Source organism: Parus major, chromosome 2, assembly GCF_001522545.3.
Source record: "Parus major isolate Abel chromosome 2, Parus_major1.1, whole genome shotgun sequence".
In the NCBI taxonomy this organism is placed as follows: Eukaryota; Metazoa; Chordata; class Aves; order Passeriformes; family Paridae; genus Parus; species Parus major.
In genome coordinates this window covers 24192645-24216293 of record NC_031769.1, presented here as the reverse complement: position 1 = coordinate 24216293, position 23649 = coordinate 24192645, and the positions used below count along the sequence as shown (strand labels likewise).

The following is a 23649-nucleotide window of genomic DNA, read 5'->3' as shown; positions in this document are numbered from 1 at the left end:
AATCCATCTAATTTCTCACCTCTGGGTCATTGGAAAGTGCACTGAATGATTTGGTCATCATACAGATATGCCTGATACCCGGAGGAAAGTCCACAGAAGAAGTCAGAGAAATCCCTTTAGAAAAAAATTCCAACTTTTCTTTCTAGGGACATTCTGGTCTTATTTAAAATGAACCAATAAATGACAAAGTTCCCCAAACCATACATATATAATTCTGACTTATTTTCTTACAAAGGATATGCTTTGTTCACATGCTAAAAACTTAGAAAGTTGGTACTGCAAAAAGTGACCATAAATATCCAAATTTCTTGCAATCTAATGCATCTCTGAAGAAACAATTTGAGGAAGATTTCTGTCTGATGTGCAGTTCTGTCACTGCTGTTTGATTTCCAAAGCAGGGTGGTCCAAAGAGAGAAAACTGCCACAGGATGAAGAGGTCTAAATGTTTGGTTTTGGCCATTGGTGCCTCTGGTCCCTGGGGCATGTGAGGGGTGGAAGGAAAGGTTGTGGCTCCCAGCAATGAACTCCTTGCCCAAACCATTCCCTCCCAACACCCAAAGCCTGCTTGTGACCAACACCCTGGGGGACACCCACGGCACTGTGTTGGCAGTCTAGTGGCATCTTCACCTACAAGTGCCCAGTGTACTCCTAGGGGAAGGAAAAGAGTAGGAATTGGAGACCAATCTCTTAGCCATCTCCATAAAACACAAGAGATTTTAGGCATTTTAGGACTCAGAGCAAAACTACACACTTGATACAAAACTTGGGGGAAGCTGCAAGCAAGAGGCAGTGGTGTGTGTCCTGCTGAAGATGTCAGGGTTAATAGGTTTCCCTTTCTGTGCTGTCTCTGGTGACGCCCAAGTTCTGTGGCTGTGTCTGACCCGCTGTGCAGAGATGCCCCTGGGCCGGCCTGGGGCCAGCAGACTCATCTGCCCATCTTTTGTTTTGAGCTCTGCACAGCACTCAGTTGTGTCAGTGATGACATTTTACACAACAGTTGAAGCCCTACCTAGGCTTTAAAGGAAAATGCTGGAAATTCCAACTACGGGCATTGTATTGAATTGTAGAAGAAAACAAGAATTCAATGAGTTTTGAAGCTGCTAATGGGGAAAAAAACCCAAACCCAACCACCAAACCCACTTATATGAATACAGATTTTAAATATATTGAGATAAGAGCTTAGTAGTAGATCACATGGAAAGTTTTAACAGGTGGCTCTGAAGTGCTTGACAGCCTTCTGACCACTGTATGTAGGATTGCTGAAAGATGAAAGTACATGGCTTTATTTCTTGTTCATGGTGCTGGTATCTGTAAGTCAAATTAATGTGGCCAAAAATTGGAACATGGTCAGCACTGTGTGTACCACACTTTGATCAGAAAAGGTGAGTTTCACTCAAAGTTGCTAATCAAGGGTTTAACATATAATCACTGCTGCTTTCTTATCATACAACAGAAATCTGCTGTTTGCTTTTAAATTTCAAATTTCTGCTCATGTTAGAACAAAAGGTGAACCACAGAAAAAAAAATAAATGTGTGCAGTGTCTCCTAAAAACTGTTGTCAGCCAAATTCCAGTGGTTTTGATATCACATGCTCAAGCTGTCTACCTGCTGGAGGGCTGCTGGAACCAGTCACCCAGGATACTCCAAGGAGAGTACTCCAGTGTTCTGGGGGTCCAGCGTGCAGTACTCTGTGCTGTGTACTCTCCAGCTCTGCTTTGTTTTCCTTGTCCAGAAAAGACAAAGTCTACCTTCTTCTAGCAGGTTCATCAGAGCCAAATGAGATTCATGTACAACCTGTTCTTGAGCTGAATTAGGTTGGGAGTGAGGCAGATGTGTACATCTGACAGTGCTCTATAAGATCCCGTGGGTGCCATGTGATGCCTCCTCCACAAAAGCAGAGTGAAGAAGGCAGGGGTGGAGGGTGTTGTTTTTGGATGCTACAAAGGCTCTGGCACTACCAAGGCCACGTTCTTTGCTCTTTGGCACACATTTGCAGAGGAGAGGCTATGATGTAGCAGCTCTCAAGGATTTCAGTACGTGTTGGATTAGGTCCTACAGTCTTTTTCACATTATCTGTTCATAGTTTATGCTTAAAAGAAGAGTTAAATAGCTTACGATTCCACATGAATTATATCTTTATATGGTTACGCTGGACTGCCTTTCACTTTCTGCCCCAAAACACAGCTATGTGCAACACATATATGTGATATATGCCAGTGTACATAAGACTGCAAGAGTCTTTGGCAGTGGTTAATATTTGACAATGGATCAAATCTCAGCATTCAGGACATTGACTTTCCAGTTTTTTTATTTGCAGATGCATGAAAGTAGTGCACATAGAGTGGGCTGAGAGTCAGAGCAATTGTTGTGTATTGCCTGAGAGTCTAACCGTACAGAGGAGTGATAATGACAGGAACATGCTCTCCTTTACTTGTCTTTGAAGTCAGGAATCTCCTTGCTTTTATACACAGCTTTAATCTTTCAAAAGCCACATGGCCCTCTCCCTCAGCTGAATTATCAGTCGCAGTGTTTGAGGAGCTTGCTGCCACGATAGCAGAATGTCACCTGCAAGACTGAAGGATTGTACTGCCAAGGCACACTACTGGCTCAGCATGCTTCTGGCTGAAAAAAGACAGCATTATTTTCTTTATGCTTGTGACAGGGCTGAACTGTGGCTGTGCAGTGAAAACCACCAGTACTATCCTGCACACCCAGCACCCTGTCAGCACCGAAGGGCAGATTGCCTGAGAGGACCTCTCTGACTTTCGATTTACCCTGGCATCTCTCCAGCTGAGCAATTCTGCCACCTATAAAATAATTAAAGCAGCTTGCTTTGCCACTTCTTCCAGATGCAGCAACAAAATCTGCTGCATGAAGGCAATAAACAAGAGCTGGGCTTGGACATAGCCTTGCTTGAGGCTGTTTTTGACAGTGACATGTTTTGACATCTTGTCATCACAAAGAACCTTTTCATTACCCCACATCATCATGAAAGAACCAAAATATACTCAGAAACTTATCTGGATACCCAAATTTATGCAGATGCCTCTGGGCTGCTCATGGCTGGCAGTGCTGGAATCTTCACCCAGCTTTTCAAAGGCCAGGTAGAGACTTTCACTTGCTTTGAAGCAGGACAGAGCTAAAAGCCAGACTGTTTCTGCAAAAGCCTTTTCAGCACCCTCACTCACAAATCTGCTGATGTCACTGTGACAGGTATTTTTGTCAGCAGTTGAGAAAATCAATATATCTTGCTGTCACTGCAGGAATGTTTTTACCTTTTTCATTGTAAAGGGTACTATGCATATGTCTTCTTGAATGCCTTGAGGTACCAATCTCTTTATTAGGTGATAGTAGTGAACTCATGTTTTCTAAGTGGTTGGTGACACTGTATTTACATGCACTGGTAGGGTGTGAGCAGGGACTTTGCCTTGCTCTGTGGTAATGTGGTAGTCTCCAGATGCTCTAGGAATTTCTGCTCCTGGTTTTTGAATGGGGAGCTGAGAAGTGGCTTTTAGCTCTAACAGGGCTAAGGAATGCAAGGTTTAAGAAATTGCTGAGATATTTGAGTAGGCCATTTGCAATTTCCCTTTGATCAGCTAACTGGGTTAAAGTGGTTTTAGGCCACAGCATTTGTAGAGAATCTTGTAATTTCCATGATCTGCAGCTTTAGTAGCCTCATCTTTCCCTCATCTTTCAGTTGGCAAACCACAGGCTTTGCTTGTGATTTCTGCCTGGTTTTGTGGGAAACAGCTTCCTTGCCTGCCAGTTCTTATTTTTACTTGAAGCTAGTTCAGCACCTGCATGTCAGCAGCAGTGTGATGCATGTGGCCTTTACATTAATCCAGTTTTAAAATATGAATTCAGCAAAACCAGTGAGTTCAGTTTAAGATCTCACTAGACTCTCTTTGAACCTTTCCACACTGTTGACATCTTCTGCTTGTTTCTACAGTTAAACTATAGCAATGTCTTCTTTATCTTCACACCCACATGTCTTCTTCTGAATATCATCCAGTATTTGCAGAGCAGCTATGGGTCACCAAGCACTGCCTGACTCCTCAAGAGCTGTTGATCAGACTTGCCCTCAATGCCCTCCAGAGCTTGGGGCCCTCAGTGCCCTCCACGAACTGAAGGATCCACTTGATATTATCACACCTGCATTGTAGGCTTTTGTATTTAGTCAGGTAAGCCCCCCAGAAGTGCTCTAGAATTATATTCTGACCTTTAATCTTTAGCGTAAATTCATTGTAAATACTTCGGTGATGCAGATATCAGTGGATTTACTTCAGATCAACATCACTATAGGAGAGAGTAAAATCTGGATAAAAAGAGAGTTTTGGCTTTTTAAAAGTTTGTTTGGCAAAACATATCATGTTTCATTAATGACTCAAGAATGATGCATTATGAAATTGCTGTGAAATCCAAATCTGTGTGTACACAGCTTCTGTATCTTACCTGCTAAAAAAAAAGATGATGATACAAGATAGAAAAGCACATGTAAAGGGCACATCTTTTCCAAATGAAAGATTTCAAAAATTTGTAGTAGAAAAATTTCCCTTTACCTTAAGTAATTTAAAAGCCCCCTTTTATCCTCTCAGTAAGCAGTCTCATTTCGATCAGTCAGGAGAGACAGGGAAAGAGGAAGCCTAGGCATCTACAGACTGCTACTTGTCCTACTTCATGCATGCTTTCCCAGATGGAATAAATCCACCCTTGGACTTGTTTACTGAGGGTTTCTTTTCTTTCATTGACTGTACAGGAGTCTAAATGACTAAATTAGCATAAGACTTTTCTTGTCTCCCTGCTCTGCTAATTTCCTTCACTACCAGGCTTGGTACATATCCCTCTCCAGCTGATTACACACAACTCATTTCTGCTTTTAGTCATTATGCTGTGTGGCAGGGGCTCACCCCCAGGTCTCTCCTGAGTGTCCCAAAGCAAAGAACACAGGGGGATTTGCAACAGACCGAAAAGCAATTAAGAGTTTTCCAGCATTGCTGAAGCCAGCCTGGGCGCTGGTGAGGGAAAGCCAGAGTGGATGTGACAGTGCCAGTGGGCAGACCCCAGGCTGGCTGGGACATGATGAGGAGGTAGGCTGCTGAGAAGCCCAGGGCATTCCTTCGGTCAAGGGTGACTTGATAAGCAGAGACTTCAAGGGAGATTCATTCCATCTACCTTCAGGCATCTACAGAGCAGATTTCTGCACTTGAATTAGTCACTGTAGGCTCCTTTCTGATGAATGCAGAGAAATGTCCACTTCCTAGGGAAGATTTCTTTATCTATTTTAGGCACCTTTTATATGAATTGCTTCCTCAAAGTAACTGTTTTCCTGCTGTGACCATAAAGGGTGCCTAGGTGGCTTGAGATCAGCAAGAAGTATTGAAAAAGCACAACTCACTTCAAAGAAAGACAGGAAAGTACCTGAATGATAACTCTGTTAGGGGTTACTAAAATGGTAAAGCACATCATACTGAGCTAAAAAGAATTAAGAGTTAGGAAAGAAGCTTGGGAGATTTATCCAGTTTTCCCCCCATTTCCTTACTCTTCCTAAGCCCCTGCTTACTGCCTTTGTTAGCTGTTGGGCTGAACCCTTGATCTGACACAGTATGGCCACTCCTTATGACCAGCTGCATAAGATTGTATGGCAATCTTATGACCAGCTCTGATGCCTTCATCTCCTCTGCAGACATCGACATTTTATCAGATGAACTGTCTCAAAATTGAGTTCCGGACACTAAACAGTATGTGCTTTTGCAAATTAAACTGCAGTGTAAATAAATGAAAAATACTATGCCAGGAAAGTGGTCTTGGTGTGAAACCTGAGATAAGAAATCAGCAGAATCTGTATTTTGTCATCATGGCTCAATCTACATGACAGCAGTTATGTTTGTGACAGAAGGGATATGCCTGATCTCAAAGATCTTGCCCAGTTAGAAAGGCTCTTTGGGAAAGCTTTAAACTAGATTTGAAGGGGAAAGGGGATAGAACCAGTCTAGCTAGAGATAAACCTGGAGACAGTACATCAGTGTTTGATGGATAGTGTGCCAGCATGTTCCCTTAGTCTGCTGCCTTTGTGGCAGGGGGATGGAGGTGGATGGAGATTCACATGGCAGCAAAGATGCAGGTGTCATCGAGGTGTTAGAAATCACAGAGATGTGTGAAAGTGCTCATGCAGGACTTAGGGCTTCTACCCTAACAATTGCCCAAATCAAGAACATCTGCACCAGTACATACAGCATGGGCAACAAACAGGAGGAGCAGGAATTCATCATGCAGCAGGAAAAACCATGATACAGTTGTTAGAATGGAAACAGGGTGAGGAGGCTCACACAACGGGAGTATTGCAGTGCAGTCCTGTCAAGCCTGTCTTCAGTGCCAGGGAAGATCATGGAGCAGATCATCCTGAAGGCCATCAAATGCAATGTGCAGAACAAGCAGGGGATCAGGCCCAGCCAGCATGGGCTTGTGAAAGGCAAATTCTGCTTGCCCATCCTGGTCTCCTCCTGTGACAGAGTGACCTGCTCAGTGGATGAGGGAGGGGCTGTGGATGTGTCTACCTATACTTTATAAATCCTTTGACATCATTTCACACAGAATTCTTCTGGAGAAACTTCTCCAGTGTGGATGGGTACACTGTCCACTGGGTGAAATACCTGGATGGCTGGACCCAAAAAGTGTTGGTGCAAGGAGTTAAATTCAGCTAGTGGCCAGTCATGAGTGGTGTTCCTTGGGGCTCAGAATTTGGGCTAGTCCTGTTTAATATATTTATTAAATGTTTAATATATTTATTATTTATATTTATTATCTATAGTCCTGATTAATATATTTAATATATTATCCAGATGTGGGGATATAGTGCACCCTCAGTAAGTCTGAGGTGACACCAAGCTTTGTGTGAGTGTTGATCTACTGGAGGGTAGGAAGGCTCTGCAGCAGGATCTGGATTGAATCAATAGGTTGAGGCCAATGGTATGAGGTTTAACAAGGGCCAAGTGCCAGATCCTGCACTTGGGTCACAATAACCCCATGCATTCCTCCCAAAAAGCCTCATCTATCTATAATTTCAAAGTTTTCAAGGACTAGAAAAGGGTCAAGGAGTATTCCAAAACTGAGAGGGAAAGGTATTTTAGAGTCACTTCTCTTCCCTGAGACGCTTTATTTGAAGTACTACTAAGTGCGGAGCATCTGCTTGGCCTTGAGGGCGAGGGCAAAAAGAGCAGAAAAGCCCTTTTAAGTGATTGCTCAGATGTTCAGAAAAGTGCAAAGGAATGTGTGCAGGGGAGGACATTCACTGAGCAGGGAAGGGAAAGATAACTGCTGAGTGGGGCCATTAACCTGCCAAGTGCGTTCCTCCAAAAAGCAGAAAGCACAGGGAGGCCAGCACTAAAGATGATGCAAAAGCCGATTGCTGCATGGAGGGATCCTGGAGCCCCGAGGTGGGTTCTGCAGCCCCTCTCCTGCACAGAGGAGAAAGGTATCGGTGGGAGGGTGGCAGTGGAAGAAACATCATTGCGGGGGGAGCTTTGGTATTTGGTATGTGCACATATTAGCGTGCACATTCCAGCAGAGGCGTACACGGAGCACCTGAACGTTCCGCATCACGCAGTCTTGGTCCGACACACTTACTTTTGTACAAGGCGTATATTTTTTTATAACGGAGCAGGGAGTGGGAGCTCCTGCCTTTCCGGGGGAGCCGTAGCCCGGAGGCCGCAGGGAGGCACAGGCTGGCCCGGTGCCGCGGGTGCGGGCACGGCCGGGCGGGGCCGGGGCGAGGGGGGCAGCGCCGGGCCCGGGGGCGGGACGGGACAGGACGGGACGGAGCGGCCATGGGGAAGCTGCTGCTGGTGGCTCTCGTGGGGATAGCGGCAGCCTTGGCTGCGGAGCGGCTGCTGGCGTTCCGGTGGGTGAGCGGGGTTTCGGAGCCGCGGGTGCCGGTGCCGGTGCCGGTGGGGCGGGACGCGGCTGAGCGACCCCCGGGTGCGGGGCTGAGCCGGGCGGGGCGGCGGGCGCTTCCCTCCGCCCTCCGAGCGGCGGGACAGCCGGGCTGGGGCACAGCTGAGCGAACACCTGCCCCTGCATCAGCGCAGTGTCGGCCAGAGGGAAAGGGCTCTTCGTCATCATCATCATCATTGCCGTCAACATTATCAAGGGAACCGTTCTTTTCCCGGAGAAAATAGAGGCGCTGTGATGCCCTTTTCATCCGGTTTCGGCATGAACTAACTTCGGGACCAGTTATGCAGCGGAAATGCCCTTTGCACCGAATGGATGTGAAATACTCGCCAGGATGATGTTGGGAGCGAGGGGGACAAGGGGAGAAGGTGCCATGGGGCAGGGGGGTAGCACCTCTGCTTTTATAGAGCCTGTAATTAACAGGGATGTGCCAAAAGCACTGTCTGTGAATTTACCTCATCTCCTGCCAGCTGGCCAAACAGTAACCCCAAAACAATTTGCCAGGAACTTGGGTTATTTTCTACCAAAGCTGGACAAAATTAGCCCCTATGTACATGTGGTTTGCTCTGATGGAACACAGACTTTGGTGATCCTGAGTTGTGACCTCACTTGCTGTGAGCTGAAATACCCAGCCATGTCATGCTCCATATCACACACCTCATGCCATGAGGCGTGAATGTGAACACTGGTGTTACAGCGGCTTCTGTCCTGAAAGCTCCCAAATGTGTAACTGGTCCTTTCAGGTCACAAAACTGAGGCTGAATTACTATATTGGAAGGTGACTAAGTCATTATAATTTTGCTGAAGTTCACAAGGACTCCAAATGCCTGATTCATCCAGCTAATTGACCTTTGGGTATATAGTAATTGCATCCAACTACAGAAGGAGAGCTTTAGTGCCTGCACCCTGGCACCTGGCATGGATGATGGCTGCATTAAATCCACCTCAAGTGTTATTGGTGATAGCCACAGTGGTAATGGGGCCCTCCTGTCCCGGAGTTGCATAAGGTGGGATAGCAGAACTGGAAGACAGTCCCAGGCTTTAGTGGGGTGAGCCATTTCAAAGTGCTGTGAAGAGCAGGGGACTCCACCTCTCCTCCAAACTGAATGAATAAATGAAACATTAGGAATCTGGTAAAGGAGAAGCTCTGTGAGCAAACAGGATCCCCCGTCTCTGTAGCCTCTCTGTGGGTTTTTCCTGTGTGCTGCATTTCCTGCAAACTGCAATGTACCAGCAGTCTTAAGACAGTTGCCAAGTTTGGAAACACACAACCTCAGATCACAAAGTACTCTAAAACTAATTTAACAGTCTTGAGAGGAGAAACTGTAGGTGGTGTTAGCTCTTGCCAAGGGTCTCTTTTATTCATCCCCTACCCAGAGGGCAGGAATTCAGCAAAGACTTTGTCCAGTTCCTTCTGAATTTGTAAAAAAAACAACCCAGAATCAAAAAAACCAAAAGATTCATGATTGGTTAGTCTAGAGGTGAGAAAAACTAAAAGAGGTCTTTGACTGTGCAACGGGTTCCTTCTGAAGAAAAGGGAAGGCCTATGGTCTGTGTCCCATGAAGTAGGACAGCAGGTGGAGGACTGAAACTGGAAAGAGAAAATGTGAGGGAAAAGGTGCCATGCACTGGAGTTGCACCAAGTAGCAAAAACCTCTTGCTTTCTTTGAAGTTGCATCCCACACATGTTGCAGGTCCTCCATATTCCAGGCTGTTCTTGGTACGGCCAGTTTGTAATCTGGGCCATCTGGCTGCGTGGCTGAGGCTGTCTGAGCTAGATAAACTGACACATTTTGGAAAAGCCTCTATATATGCTGCAGGCTTGTGACTAGTGTCCTTTTGAATTATTCTCATTCCAGCCTATGAAGTGTTTCCCTGGGAATGCTGTCGGGATATCATCATCCCTTGCTGGCTGCTGGCTGAGTCCCTGCTGTGATTTTGGCTCAGGGTGGCTTGCAGCCTGCCTGGGAAAAGCTGATGAAAATAGGGAAGGGAAAAGCCCTAAGCAGGCAGCAGTGCAAGCTTCAGGCAGGATCACTCTGAGCCACCCTCGAGGGCTTGGTGGTTTTGGCTGTGCCAGGATGCCAGTGGGTAAGGGAGCAGCTGATAGCCCTCCTGCGCCGTCTGTGGGCTGGGAGCCAGCGTGATCCTCTGTCAGTACCTCCTCTGCTGGGAGGGTGGGCTTGGGAGGGTGAAAATGCAGGGCTGACATACCCTGCAGTGCTCAGCTGTATCACATACTTTTCATATCACTGACTGATACTGCTGTTTAGTTTGTTTATGCCTAAAACTATAACATAAACATGACAAGGTTTTGCTATGGGATCTCTGCATTCAGAATTTCCTGTGCATGCAGTAATAGCCTCAACACATTAATATAATAGTTACTGTGTTAGGTTAAGTGCTTCCTTCTGGGCAGAAAAAAAATTAAATTCTAGCACGCTAGAATACATAGAAATGCAACATATTTTCTTGTGTCACTGTGGACCAGCATGGTCAAACCTCCTGGTTGTGAGGTGTCATTCATGCAGATTTGCAAACAGTTTGGAACTGAGGAAATGGAAAAACACAAACTTGTGTGTGCCTGTCTGTATCTGTTTGTACGATGAAGTATGAGCCAGAGGTGGAATTTCATGAGCATTCATGAATGAAATACACACTGATGAAAGGTAATGCTTGGAGTGGTTACCAGGAGAGAAGAGGAGGGGATAGGGTAATTGCTGAAAGCCATACTACTAAGTCCTGCTTGTTGTAAGGAAATGATCACTCCTGCCTTGCAACACTGCTATTGCTGCTTTTGAATGCAGACCAAAAATGAAGAAAGTGCAGCTGCTGGTGGCCCAGTCACCAAAAATAGGCAGTGGGTTGCAGTAGATCGCTCTCTCCTCATGTGAAATATTAGTCCCAACTCCAGGGTGCTTCTATATTTAGGTGTCTGAAACCTGAAGAAAGTGTGGTTATGTTATGATCTGAGCTGCAGCGGGTCATGAAAGCTTATTGCTGAAGCTCATGAACAAAATGAAGTTTCTGAAATTACTCAGTGTAGAAGAATCACTTAATCCTTGGTGAAACCATTGCCGTGATTTGGGGCAGTTGCTGTTGTTGGTTCTGGAGTTTGCTTATTCAGTATTTTACAGCTGATTTGTTGCTGCAACATGGCAGACAAGAAAACTGAAAACTAGGAAAGTTACCTGTTTTAAAACTGTCTGTGTGCTGTTTAACCCTGCTCTTTCCTCTTGCAGGAACAGACTCAATGCTTCACGGGAAGTCGCCCCAGTGAGCCTCCCGAACTGCCGGCTCATTAAAGGGATCGGTACGTGCTTAAAATTACTGAGCGCATTGCTTTTGTCCAGCCTTCTTTTGTCACGGCTTCTTAAAGCCAGCTTCCAAGCCTGATCCCAAAACCAAAGTGCTGATTTGACTTTCATTTGCTACTTGGACTTGGAAAGAGGGAGAAACTGCAGGAAGAAAACGGTACTGGAAAAATAGCTGGGTAGAAGCTGATATTCAGTTTCTTTTCCTTTTCTTGGAATTGAGCACCTTGCAAACACCTCTGCTTTGCTAAACCACTTAGGAAGTGATTTTGCTTTCAGATGAGGTGTGCTGGTTCTTCAGGCAGGAACCCACAGGTGGCTCAGCTGGTGGCATCTTGGAGATGGGAAGTGCAGCAGGGGTGGGAGCTTTAGGAGAGGGCCACAGGCACATGGCAAAGGAGTGGCTGCTAGATGCCAGGTGGGATGTCCCTCCTCAGCTGCACATTTTGGGGATATTTAGGAGCTGGCTGGTGCTGTGGTGGCGGTTGCAGCATGAGCTCTGTTGTGCAATGCAGCTGTGAGGTTCCAAAGAGCGAGAGGTCATGTTTGTCATCTTAGTCTGGTTTGCAGAGAGGTTTAACAGAGTGGCTGAAATGTTGACTTTGTACTTTGGGCCATGTGTTTGACACACAGCAGTATTTCTGTCTTGTTTTTTTCTCTCCATTTCAGAACACCAGTTTATAAAATGGATAGCTTTGAAATTGATTATTTTTTTGTGTCTCCATTTCTCCAAAAAAAACCCAATGCAGGCTTGATAGCTAAGGATTTCCCCCTCCTTTCTATTTTTGGAAATGTCTTAAATTATGGTGACATTTTTCTGGATTTTTCATGTGTAAAAAAATCATTGGATGAGCTTTTACAGCCTTGCCTTTGAGTTTGCTGAGTCAGTGAGTTGATTTCATAAATCTTGTTCTTCCTCGTGTCAGGATTCAAACATCTTTATAAAGTCAAATTGCTGCTATGAATGCATATACAAGGAGTTCCTGTGCTTGAAAATAGGTACAGAAAAAATTGCATTAAAAAATTTCCAGGTCTTCTAGATTAAACTGTAATTTACTCATACAAGACAATGAATAATGCTTGTTGGATGGTGATGAATATAAAATAATTTATGAGTGATTTTTTAAGCATATTACTATTGCAATCTTTCTAAGACTTTTTTGCAACACAATTGCAAAAAAGAGGAAAGAAGGAAACCTGGAAAAGACAAATAGAGTTGTGTTTCATTTCTGAATAGTATCTTGGTTTTTGTGCCTGACATTTACATGCAGATTAGGTTATTTCGGAGAACCTGTCTTTGCTTAGAGGCAGTGGATCCATTTACAGAGCTTCATTTCTGCTTCTTGCTGGATTTTCTTAACGCTGTCCTTTCACACAGAGAACTGCATCCTTGCCCTGCCTTTGCTCTGCAGTTTTCTATTTTTCAGAAAAATCACCAGAAATTAGTTTAGCAGGTCCAGTGTGGCAGAAAGAGAAGTTACAAAGGATTGTACAAACTTAAAAGTTGGCATGTTCACTCAAATATCTTCTAAAACTCATTTGCTGTGACTAGGGGGCTTATATCACTCAGGGTGACCAAGGATCCCTAAAGCTTAAATGCTGCCTGTGTAGTACCACTCAGACATGGGGTTCTGCTGTACTGGATCTGCAAGCTTGCTTGTGTGGGTGACTTTGTGTGAGGATGTCTTTGTACATGGATGTTTTGGCCTCCTGGGCCTTTTTCCTTTAAAATGTTAGGATAAAGCTGCATAAACAATCTCTCTTTATTTTAATGTTTAAATCAGTCCTTCTGAACTCTTAAATGTGACATAGGTCCCAGAGTTGGATCAGCTGAATCTGAGCAAAGTAACCCTGAACTATTCATTCTGTACAAAGAAGAACAAACCTCTGGTACAATCTGTGAATTTTAAGTGATGGATTTATAGTAAGTGAAGCAAACACCGAGTAAATGGAAGACTTCTCTAGTGGACCCTTTTCTTTCTGTACAGTTTCATTTTTTATCTTTTTTAAGACTTTAATCTATTCTGCTTTTCAGATATTGTGCAGTATAAGCACAGATGCACACAGTGAACAAACTGAAATTTCAGCTTTTCCTAAGCCTCATTCACAAATACGTAGGAAAGGCTATATTTGTAGAATAAACACTAGCTTCTGAGTTTTATTGGTGTCTTATCATGTTACTGGTTTATAATAAACTAACCATATCTCCTGTACTAATTCCTGAAATTCAAGAAGCTACTACAGAAGTTGCTACGAATACTTGCATCTTGGAGCAGTTTGTGGGATATGGGCAAAGCAGTGTCACACTTTTGGACATGAAATCCAGATAGGTTTTTTCATTAGATACACCTGCAGAGTACATCATACTAAGACAAAATAAAGAACAATAAAAAGCCAACATTTCTAAAGTAAGCAGCACTTTTCGACACTATCTTCTGATTTTTCTTAAATGCCCTTCTTCACATAATCCCATGGAGAATCTGGGCTCGGTGATACAGTTAAACAACAGAATGCATGGAAGTGATAGCTAAGGGGTCAGTTCCTAACTCTGCCGGCTCACAGAGTGTCTGGAGCAGCAGCAGCAGCAGCACAGAGCCCTCCCAAAACAGGGTGTGCAGGAGAGTCCCTGTGGCCAGCTGTGTGTCTGCAGCTCCTCCAGGGTGTGCTGAGTCAGCAGTGCTGTGCTGACTCAGCATTCCACTGCTCTCCTGACACCACTCGCTTCCACACATTCCAGGGCCTGGCCAGGGAGCACCCAAAATGTGCTTTGCTGGGCAGTTTCTCTTGAAGCAGTTGGGTGCAGGGCTCTCACTGCGTTCCTTCCGCCGGAAACTGGTGGTTTTTAATTATCTGCTCCCAATTAGCCTGCTCATCTTTCTGCTTGGCAGCCTCACTGATTCAGCAGCGATAAATGATAAGATCTCTGTTTATTCACTCGCCAGTGTGTGCTGCCAGTAAAAGCTGTCTGTCCAGCTCATGTCACCATGGCAATTGAACCTCTCAGCACTTATTTATGCTATTAGCCTTGCAGCAATCCTGGGAAGTGGAGAATTGCTGCTAACCCCATTTTATAAATTAACCCAGAGCTGGAGAGAGTGGGGCAAAGGAAATGAGTTTGTGGCTTAAACCAGAATGTAAGCTGAGCTGAGAAAAAAAGGGAAAAAGAGCCCAAATTCAAAACTTTAATTGAAAAATACAGGCTCTAAGTGTCTCTGGACACTTCAGTACAGATGTTATCTCCTGCCTGAATTAGTCAAAATTTAGAACCTAGGTGTGGGATAGCAGCTGACTCCTCCCAAAATGCATTTTCAGACTTTTTGCTCTTCAGAAGGCAGGGATACTCTGCTTGTTGCTGTCATGGGACAGAGCAGGAACTTGCTGAGGCCAAGGAGGAGCTGGCCCTGGCCAGAAGTGAGATGTTGTGCCACTGCATCTTCCCAGGATTGAGCTGGGGAGGAAATTTCCTGAATGGGTGAATTTGGGGTTCTGGTTCCTCTCCACAGAGGCTGTCAGTGACCCCAGGATAAATTACAGCCCAGCCAAACCAGTGCTTGGATAAATAGGAGTTGCTTAAAAGCAAACAGTAAACCCAGCTCAAATTTGCAGGTGCTTCCTTGGATGGGGGTGTTGAGGTGCAAGGGATTGTGTGACCCATGCAGGCTCACAAGTGTGGTTATGGCAAAGCAGGAGGGGGTGTGGAGACGTGGGACAGCTGGGTGGAAAAACCTGGGGTTGATGGCTCTGATAAAGAAAACCTGCTGAAGAATTTTCTTTAAGCAGATGCTCCTGGGTGGTTTCCCTCATCATCTGGAAAGTGGCTTGTGAGGAATGCTGTTTTTGCTGGTGATTTGGAGAAGAGAGGGGAGGCTTCTCAGGGGAGCGGTACAAACGTGGGATGGCAAACAGGCTTCAGCAGTGGAATAAAAGCTCTTTGGAGAGTGCTTGATGAAAGCCTAAAATTGTTCTAGTGTTCTTACTGAAGGGTTTTTATTTTATCTTCCTTTCTTAGCAGGGAAAAATATTACAGGAGCTACAGGAACTGGCAATATTGGAAGTGATTACCTGTAGTTGAAAGTGAGGTCTAACTATGAAAGCCCTTAGCTGTTACAGATATAGTAGGTTCTCTGTCACTTGAGAGCTTTAACTAAATATTTGGCAATCCATCTTTATGAAGTGTCCCAGCTCAATCAGGAGAACTGGTGTGCACAATTCCCACAGCTGCCTTATGCAAGCCTGAGGCCTGAGTTAAGGGTATGGTCCTGGCCTGGAAACCTTGCCCACACTAATTGCTTGCTGCAGAACACATCCTCAGGAGCTGGTGATTCATCCCACACCTGGTGATTAATCTCACATCTAGGGGCATGTGTAGCTGGGTAGGAGACTACCTGACCACTGCAGGGGCACCCCTGCGCCCCCAAAATAGGTGAACCCTGGTACTGTTTCCTAACCTGATGTGTTGTCTTCTGTCTTTTAATGCAGTGTGGTCTTTTCCACCAAACTTCATCATGTGTGCGGTCATATAAGAAAGGGTCATTCATGAGAGCTGGAATTGTAGTTAAAGGGATTTTTTTTCCAATGGGAAATACTTAATGTCACCTGAAAACCCCTGTTTATCTGTGTTTTGCAGAAGCTGGTTCAGAAGACATTGATATACTTCCCAATGGACTGGCTTTCATCAGCTCTGTAAGTTCCCATGCCACCTCCCCATGCTGGGTCTTGCCTGCTTCCTTATCTGCAGAAACCATAGGTGAAAACAGCAGGAGGGGCTCTGTTCTACAAGGCTGAGTGGCTCCAAAAGAAGAGCCCAATCTTGTGTTGTCTTAGCTGTCATTCCCCTCTGAGGAAACATGTTTCTTGACACAGAAGTGGTGTTGGTGGCTCTGACACAGGTATCCTGTTGCACAGACTTACCTGGCCACGTAACCTTGACTTTCTTCCATGCTGCCTCATTGAAATGTTGAGATGTCAATTCTCTGCCGTGTTAAGATGTGTTATTTCCGTAACTTAAAAAAAAAAATCAAATTTTATGTATAGATTTTGCTGTTCCTGATTTTTTTTAGCCTTTAGGAGATAGGTTTTTCAAGCTTTGCTTTGCAATTGGGATGGCTGGTGATTATTTTCTAAAACAAAAGCTGATGTTCTCATCTATGTGCTCCAGGGGCACCAAGGTAATGATAATGTTGTAAAATCCATGCCAGGAACTGTGAGCTGTGCATTGCTGCTGTTTCCCATGGCTTCACCATGTGTGATGCAGTCTGGCTGGGCTGCCAGTTTGTCCCCACTGTGTGTCAGTTTGCAGACACACGAGATGTGACCATGGTGCCTTGGGCACCTTGTGCCCCCACACAGCCTCCTCCCTCTGCCAGGGGTGGGCAGAGCCAGTCCCTGCACCTCCCTCACTGCCCAGCAGCCTGGAGCAGAGGGACATCCTCATGTGTGCTTGTAAGTCCCATCACCGCCCCAGCCTTTTCAGCCCTGTGATGCTCTTGTTTACCTTTATCCAGGAATTATTTTCTTATGTTTGGATTCTACAGGGCTTGAAATATCCAGGATTAAAGAGCTTTGCTCCGGATAAGCCAGGTGAAATATTTTTGATGGATTTGAATGAAGACAATCCCAGAGCAGTGGAACTGAGAATCAGCCGAGGGTTTGATCTGGCATCGTTTAACCCTCACGGAATCAGCACCTACATAGACAGAGGTAAAGAGCTCGAGATGGTGGCAAATACCAGCCTAGAGAGCACAATCAGGAATCCCTTTGCAGCCTTGCCTTGCACCCTCAATGGTTGTTCTTGCTAGAAGACAAAAAGGTTTGGGGTCTTTTTACCTTTGGTTTGCTCTTTTCTAAATGTCAGTTGCTAAAGGAAACACACTTCTGCAGAATTTCAGTTTGTCTGAAACAGAAAGATGCCCTGGATTTTAAAAGGAAATAAAACATGGTAAAAGAGTAGAAAACTGCAGAAAATTGATTTTATGTTTACATCTGTCTTACACCATGTTCAAGTGTTTTGAGGAGATACATCCTTCACTGACTAGTAGTGCCCAGAATGGAAACTTCTGTGGCAAAACAGGAAATTATCAAATCTCTGTACATCACCAAAACCTCTGTTACTCTTTGGCCAAGCCAGGATTTCTTCTCCAATATATGTTCTCCTATGTCAGGGTCTGATTATCAATAAAGTTTTTTTTTTTTCCCTGTCCTTTCATTGGGGATTTTAGCAGGGCAATTAGAGTTATTCAAATATAAAGAGAACAATTGCTGCAGCTTGACCTACATCCCCATACAGTCACCCTTTAAGGGAAGGTGTTGGAAGAGTCAGTGGTGGCTAATGTAGGGTCCTGCCAGAAGGGCTGGGGAGATGGACTACAGCCCTGCACAGAATGCAGGAGAAGGATGCTCCTTCCCCTCTCCCAGGGGATGTGGTAGACAAACCCAAACTGCCTGGGCCACAAACCCTTCTTCCAGCTGACTGGGGCTGTTTCACAGATTGCAAAACCCAGTGGCTTGGGTATAAGGATGAGGTGGTCACTTCTTTCTTCCTTGGGAGAAACAGCAAAAATCTAGTTGTCACAGCAGTTCCCTGTAGAGCAGCCTGGGAGAAAAGCAGCTGGAGGTCTGGATGTGGTTGGAGGCATTTTGCAGAATGTGGGTACTTGTCCCTCTGCCTCTGCAGAGCCATGAGACACCAAACTCAGCAGGTGCTCTGTACTCGAGGCTGCCTCAGGGCTGGGGGTGCTCAGCCACACCAACTGTTGCAGAGAATTCAGCTGTTTCCATTTCTTTTTCAAGATGACACCGTGTACCTCTTTGTTGTGAACCATCCCCATCAGAAGAGCACAGTAGAATTGTTTAAATTTATAGAAGATGATAATTCTCTTGTACACCTGAAAACCATTCGACATGACCTTCTGACAAGGTACTGGACTCAAATACAGTCTTCCCTCAGATCAGGCTGCATCGGTGAAATCCAGTGTAGGATGATTTTTGGGTTTAGGCTATTATTAGTATGAGATACTTCCTCTTTAACCAGCATCCCTGTTTCTGTTATTGATTACTTCTTATCTGTGTAATCAAAAGCAGTGTTTCTTCAATCTCTTCTCTAAATTAGATTTTTAGTAGTTGTATCACTAAATTAGTCTTAAGCACTGCTGTGACTGATGCCAATGAATTAACTTGGCATCCATTTCTCCTTTGTTCATGTAACCCACACTAAGGTCATTGCAGATATGAGTCTTCAGCTATTTTATTCTCTAGATTTTCTACACTGTAAAAATAAACATACATTTAGCTTTTTCTGGGTTTTTTTTTAATATTAAATTTTTTGATCTGTCCTACTGTGATATGATTGTAAAATAAACAGCCAGATTGATAAAGCTGTCACACCACCTACTTGTTCTGTTTTCTACTTGAATGTAATGAAAAAGAAAATAATAATAATTGTATAATCATTTCCATGTACTTACAGTCAGGTAGCCAGATCTTTAGCTGATGCCATATAGTCATGTTCAGGTGTCAGCACTGCAGTAGTAGAAAATAGAAGTAAAAAGGATCTAAATAATTTGGTGACTACTTGAAATACATCTATAATTGCAGCCTCTTTATGGGCATTAATGACCATGTCCTGACTGTATTCTGGGCAGTCCTAAAAAGGTCCTTCATACCTCTCATTTAATTTTTATTTTGTTTAAAATTTCTCCAACTCTTTATTTCTTTTTTAGTGTGAATGATATAGTAGCCATGGGACCAGACAGTTTCTATGCTACCAATGACCACTACTTCTCCGACTTCATCTTGATGTTCTTAGAAATGTTCTTGGGTTTAACCTGGTCAAATGTTGTTTACTACAGTCCAAAAGAAGTTAAAGAAGTTGCATCTGGGTTTTATTCAGCCAATGGAATTAACATTTCACCCGATAGGAAGTAAGTTTCTCCTTACATTAGATTTTGTTTGATCACACAGAAGTGTCTGGAGATGCTAATTTGTGCAGGTGGTACCTCTGTGGTCAGGTGTCTGAACTGGTTCACGTAAGGCAAGGTGCTGCCCATGCCACACAAGTGATGCAGAGTGTTTGTAGCACAGAAGTTTAGCAGCAATGTTTGCTGCACTGTGTGGTACTTTATAGGCAATAAGGTCAACAGTTGCTGCATTTTAACCAGCTGATACAGGAGTTTGTGTGTCTTGCTTGCAAGGATTAATGGGGCAGGGTTTCTGCAAGCAGGCAGTGCTCCACAGTCCTACATCTGTTTGACTAAATCAAACAGTCCTGTGGTGCTGACAGGTGATTTAAAAAAAAAAAAAATCGTAATTGTGACTTTCTGGTTCCAATTCTTCTTTCAGTGTCATAATGGGAAAACTGGCACAGTGTGAAGCTGCACTGGCACTCAGCAGGTTGTCTTCAGTGCTCTGTGGCTGGCTTGCAATGTCTCTTTGTGTGTGGGCTTGCACAGGAGGAACTGTCTGGTTTTGGTGTCTGCTTACTCATATACATTATGAGGTGCTTTTCTTTCTTTTGAAGGTACATCTATGTTGCAGATATATTGGATCACAAGGTCTATGTCATGGAAAAACATGCTAACTGGAGTTTAACCCATGTGAAGGTAAGGTGCTGCTGTTCCATGAAGAAGAGGCAAATCTAGATTTTGAACAGAAAAGTTTTGATGAATGCTTGGTATCTCAGCATGATCTGATCTGGGTTCTGATCTGGGTGGCTCCTGCCATTACAGAGTTTCAGGTCTTCCACCCTCCCACCAACAAGCAGGGAAGAATCCTTGGGAATGCTGTTGAGTTGTAGTGGAAGGCTGCCTCAGGCAGGTGGGTCAGAGCACTGAAAGCATCCACAGACCTGTAGGTGTGAATGAGCTGACGGGGGAAGCTGAGAACAGCAAGCTGGTTTCTCACAGCACAGGGGTGGGGATGATGCATACCGTGGGAAAAGGAAAACAGAAATGGGGGAAAAAGTTTTTCTTACAAAAAAAAAAAAACTGTCTAAGTTATGTCAGATGAGACAAGTCTGTTGGTTATGTTGTAGTTTATTTCCAGGATTTCTGATAGATTTAACTTTTTGTTTTTCCTCTGTGTTGGACAGATGCTGCAGCTGGACACTCTGGTCGATAACTTGTCTATTGACCCTCACACTGGAGACATCTGGGCAGGATGTCATCCCAATGGGATGAAGCTCTTCTACTATGATCCTGAAAATCTTCCTGCATCTGAGGTGCCTTTCGGGAGACATCACTGGTCTCTTGGCTATGTCTGTGCCAGAAAGTTGTTTTATTTAAATGATGCTGGTATAACTTTAAATGCATTTCATACAAAGTGCTTGGCACAAAGTGCTTTGTTAAAGCAGAGACCAAGCTGGCTTCTGCACCCAAGTGAGAGCCTGATCAGCATATACTCTCTAACAATCACCTATTCAATAGGCAATAACTAAATAATTTCCAACCAGTAGCTCAGAGTCACTCAGAGTGACCAGAGTAATTCTGGACTCTCAGGCCACTTTCTGTGCAGCTGTGGGCACGCACACAGATTCTGATGAAATGCATTAATTACCAAGCCAGCACCTCTTTGCCAAGCTAAATATAATTGACTGAGTGCAGAGTGTGACCAGAAATGTTTCCACAGGAATGATTAATCTGTGCAAGTGTAGTTCATCTGTAGGTAACACTGTAATTCTTTCTAAGAAATCAGTGAGGTACTGGCATCAGGGAGATAGTGGCTATGAGTGCAGCTGGCTGCTGTCCATTTGATTTCAGCCTTGTCTGAAGCTCCCTGTAAGACACTTCTCAAAATTACCATGTTCAATAGCATGAGATTTATGATACCAGGCAGTTGTTTACTCTGTCTGTGAGAAACATGAAAATAAGAAGATATTAACTAATTCCTAGTCTGGAAAAAAAATATGCATGTTCCTAGTGGTGGGGACAACTGCCTTACTTCTTTACAGATGTTGTACAACAACTATTAAAAAAAAAACCTAAAGAAACCCCAAAAAACTCAGTATTCATGGACCATGCTTCACTAAAGCTCTCTTACAGGAATCACATGGTTGCAATTATCAGCAGCTAATCATTCTTACTAATTTGTTTAAGTTAACATGCTGATGCTCCCCCTATCCCTGTGCATTTTCACCTGTGACCATTTCAATGGATGTATCCTCCCGCTCTGGCAGGTCCTGCGCATCCAGAACATCCTCTCGGAGCAGCCTGTGGTGACACGTGTCTACTCTGACAATGGCTCTGTGCTGCAGGGAAGCTCAGTGGCATCCATCTACGAGGGAAAACTGCTCATTGGCACAGTCTTCCACAGAGCTCTCTACTGTGATCTATAGCTCGTCACGGGGAAGACCTGCTGCGGTGGAAAGGATTTAATTCCTTGGGAACTCACTTAGTTTCTGCTAGATCTGCTAACAACAAGACTGTTCCAATAAGGGTTAACTACAGTAATGGAAATGTATTTTAGCCTTCCTCTCCAAAATGAGACTTCTACACAATAGTAAAGGAAATGGAATTGAAGGTGAGAAATCAGTTTATCTGTGTAATGGGGAGGACCCTATGTTGTTAACACAGGGTAGCCTTGAAGTTCAGTTTTGTATTGCAAATGACTAAACTGTCAGACACTGAACAATGTGCTGGCTGGATTTCTGGTTTGTTGTTTGGTTGTTTTTTTCCCCCATGAGAAATCTGATTTTGTAAATGAGAATTGCTGGCTACCGGTGTGGTGTGCATTCTTGTCACTGACACCTGGGCCTTCCAAGGGACTTGTTCTAGGGGTTTTTCTTCCAAACCTTCCTGTTGGCTTTCCCTAATGCTTCCAAAATAACTGGAAAGAGAATAAATGTTATTTTAGTCTCATTCATTTCCCCTTCCCCCTTAAAGCCATTTCCTAATGTTGCTTCAGTTTCATAAATTTGTTTTAATCTATTGAGAAAAGAGTAGGGAATTGCTTTGGAGAGGTTTCTTACTGGGAGAAGGGAATTTAGAAAAGCATTTTTTTTTTCTTAAAGAGTAGGAAACACCTCCTGCACACCTTCAGCAGGAAGTGCATTAGAAGTTCCTGTTGTCTGTCACCCCAAAGGGAGCATTTCTGGGCACCTGGCAGCTATTCCCCTGAGCCATGGTCACGCATGTTCTGTGTTTAATTTCAGCCGGTGTGGAGCAATTCCTGCGGCACAGCTGTGCACCAGGCAGCCCTTCATGTTTACCTGGCATCAGTTGCTGACATTTTGCACTGCCAAAAGCCCCCCAGGTTTCCTTCAGCTAGTGTTTTTGGGATGATGTCATTAGCAATGAACTGAACTCAGTATCCTTTGAAGCTGGAGCTCGTGGAGCGAGCTTTTCTTGCATTAGTGTAGATGCCCTTATCCTCAGAGCAGCTCCTGCTGTGCTTTCTGTGAGAGTTCCCACCTGTGATCAGCTCTCCAGTTTTGTGAGAGTTGCTGACGTTCAGCTAAAAGCTCTGTGTTAGACATGGGATCTCTCCTGCTGGGGTTGCCACTGTCCTGCCTGCACTGGCCCTTTTCAGCATCTTGGCAGCCCCTCCGAATGCTGCCACAGAGGTCCCTGAGGGCCACCAGCCCCTCTCCATTCTTCAGCTGATGCAGTAGCTTTTCCTCACTGCAGTTCTTCCACCACTGTGGAGAAGAAAGGCTGCTCCTGAAGTGCAAGCATGGGAAGAGAAAGCCAGTCCCTGGGTGCCGATTGCTAAGCTGGCTTTGCTGCTCCCTCCTGCCGCCTGCTGCAGCACCAGCCACAGCCCCTCTACTCTGAAGAGTAGAGGGGAAGTCCAAAAAACACAGGAGTGCTTCTGCCTTTAAGACAGACCAAATAACCTGCTCTGTAGTGGCCCAAACACTGAGATAGGTTTTGGAGTATGTGCAAACTCTCCTGTGTCTGTGTTCTGCTGTTCTGGCTGAGAAGAGGCAGTACTGCAGGCTGAGTTTTGGGTGAGCAGTGGCCCTGGACAGTAAATGTGTGTGTACTGACACCTCTTGGCTCCTGCACCTTTCCTTTCTAACAAGCCTAATGGCTTTCACCCACTGGTAGGAAAGGAGAAACTGCTCCTTTCCTGAGCCAAAGGGACAGCTCTAATGAGCAGGAAGTCAGAGCCAGGGCTTGTGGCCTGGGCTGTGCTGCTGTATGGGAAGGTGGGTGTCATCCCTCTTCCTCTGCACAGCTGAGTGGGCTGTGGGTCTTGCCACATCCCTTCCTGCCCCCAGAAAGCCTCTGCTCCACCCCAAGTCCCCCCCCCCCGCCACTGGCTCACTGGCACAGACACCGTGGTGTAAGGCACATCCCTGGGCACACGAAGCTGTGTGAGGCTGAAGAACAGCCAGTGCCACGCTGGCCCTTCCAAATGCCAGCAGCTGCCCTCTGCTGCCACGGCAGACAGC

The 23649-nt window shown here is 44.8% G+C and overlaps 1 protein-coding gene across 3 annotated transcripts; it reads left to right on the top strand.

Moving 5' to 3' along the window:
* Positions 1–7348: 7348 nt before the first annotated feature.
* On the top strand, positions 7349–22115 carry LOC107200070 (serum paraoxonase/arylesterase 2). 3 transcript variants are annotated; one of them, XM_015618039.2, is made up of 9 exons: positions 7349–7433; positions 11190–11260; positions 15889–15944; positions 16796–16961; positions 18051–18177; positions 18980–19180; positions 19777–19858; positions 20347–20475; positions 21430–22115. In XM_015618039.2, the coding sequence occupies exons 1-9, from the start codon at positions 7387–7389 to the stop codon at positions 21586–21588; spliced, it is 1038 nt and encodes a 345-aa protein (XP_015473525.1). In that variant the 5' UTR covers positions 7349–7386; the 3' UTR covers positions 21589–22115. The 3 variants fall into 3 exon arrangements, with proteins under 3 accessions (XP_015473525.1, XP_033367743.1, XP_015473524.1); XM_033511852.1 differs by having other exon boundaries at positions 7395–7471; XM_015618038.3 differs by lacking the exon at positions 7349–7433 and adding an exon at positions 7790–7897.
* The last annotated feature ends 1534 nt before the right edge of the window (positions 22116–23649 follow it).

What these genes read in the sequence shown, in the direction of transcription:
- LOC107200070 (XM_015618038.3), top strand. Translation starts at nt 7,824, where the DNA reads ATGGGGAAGCTGCTGCTGGTGGCTCTCGTGGGGATAGCGGCAGCCTTG. An exon ending in GAGCGGCTGCTGGCGTTCCG is followed by an intron (nt 7,898 to 11,189) that starts GTGGGTGAGCGG and finishes TTCCTCTTGCAG; the next exon opens with GAACAGACTCAATGCTTCAC. An exon ending in AACATTTCACCCGATAGGAA is followed by an intron (nt 19,181 to 19,776) that starts GTAAGTTTCTCC and finishes TTTCTTTTGAAG; the next exon opens with GTACATCTATGTTGCAGATA.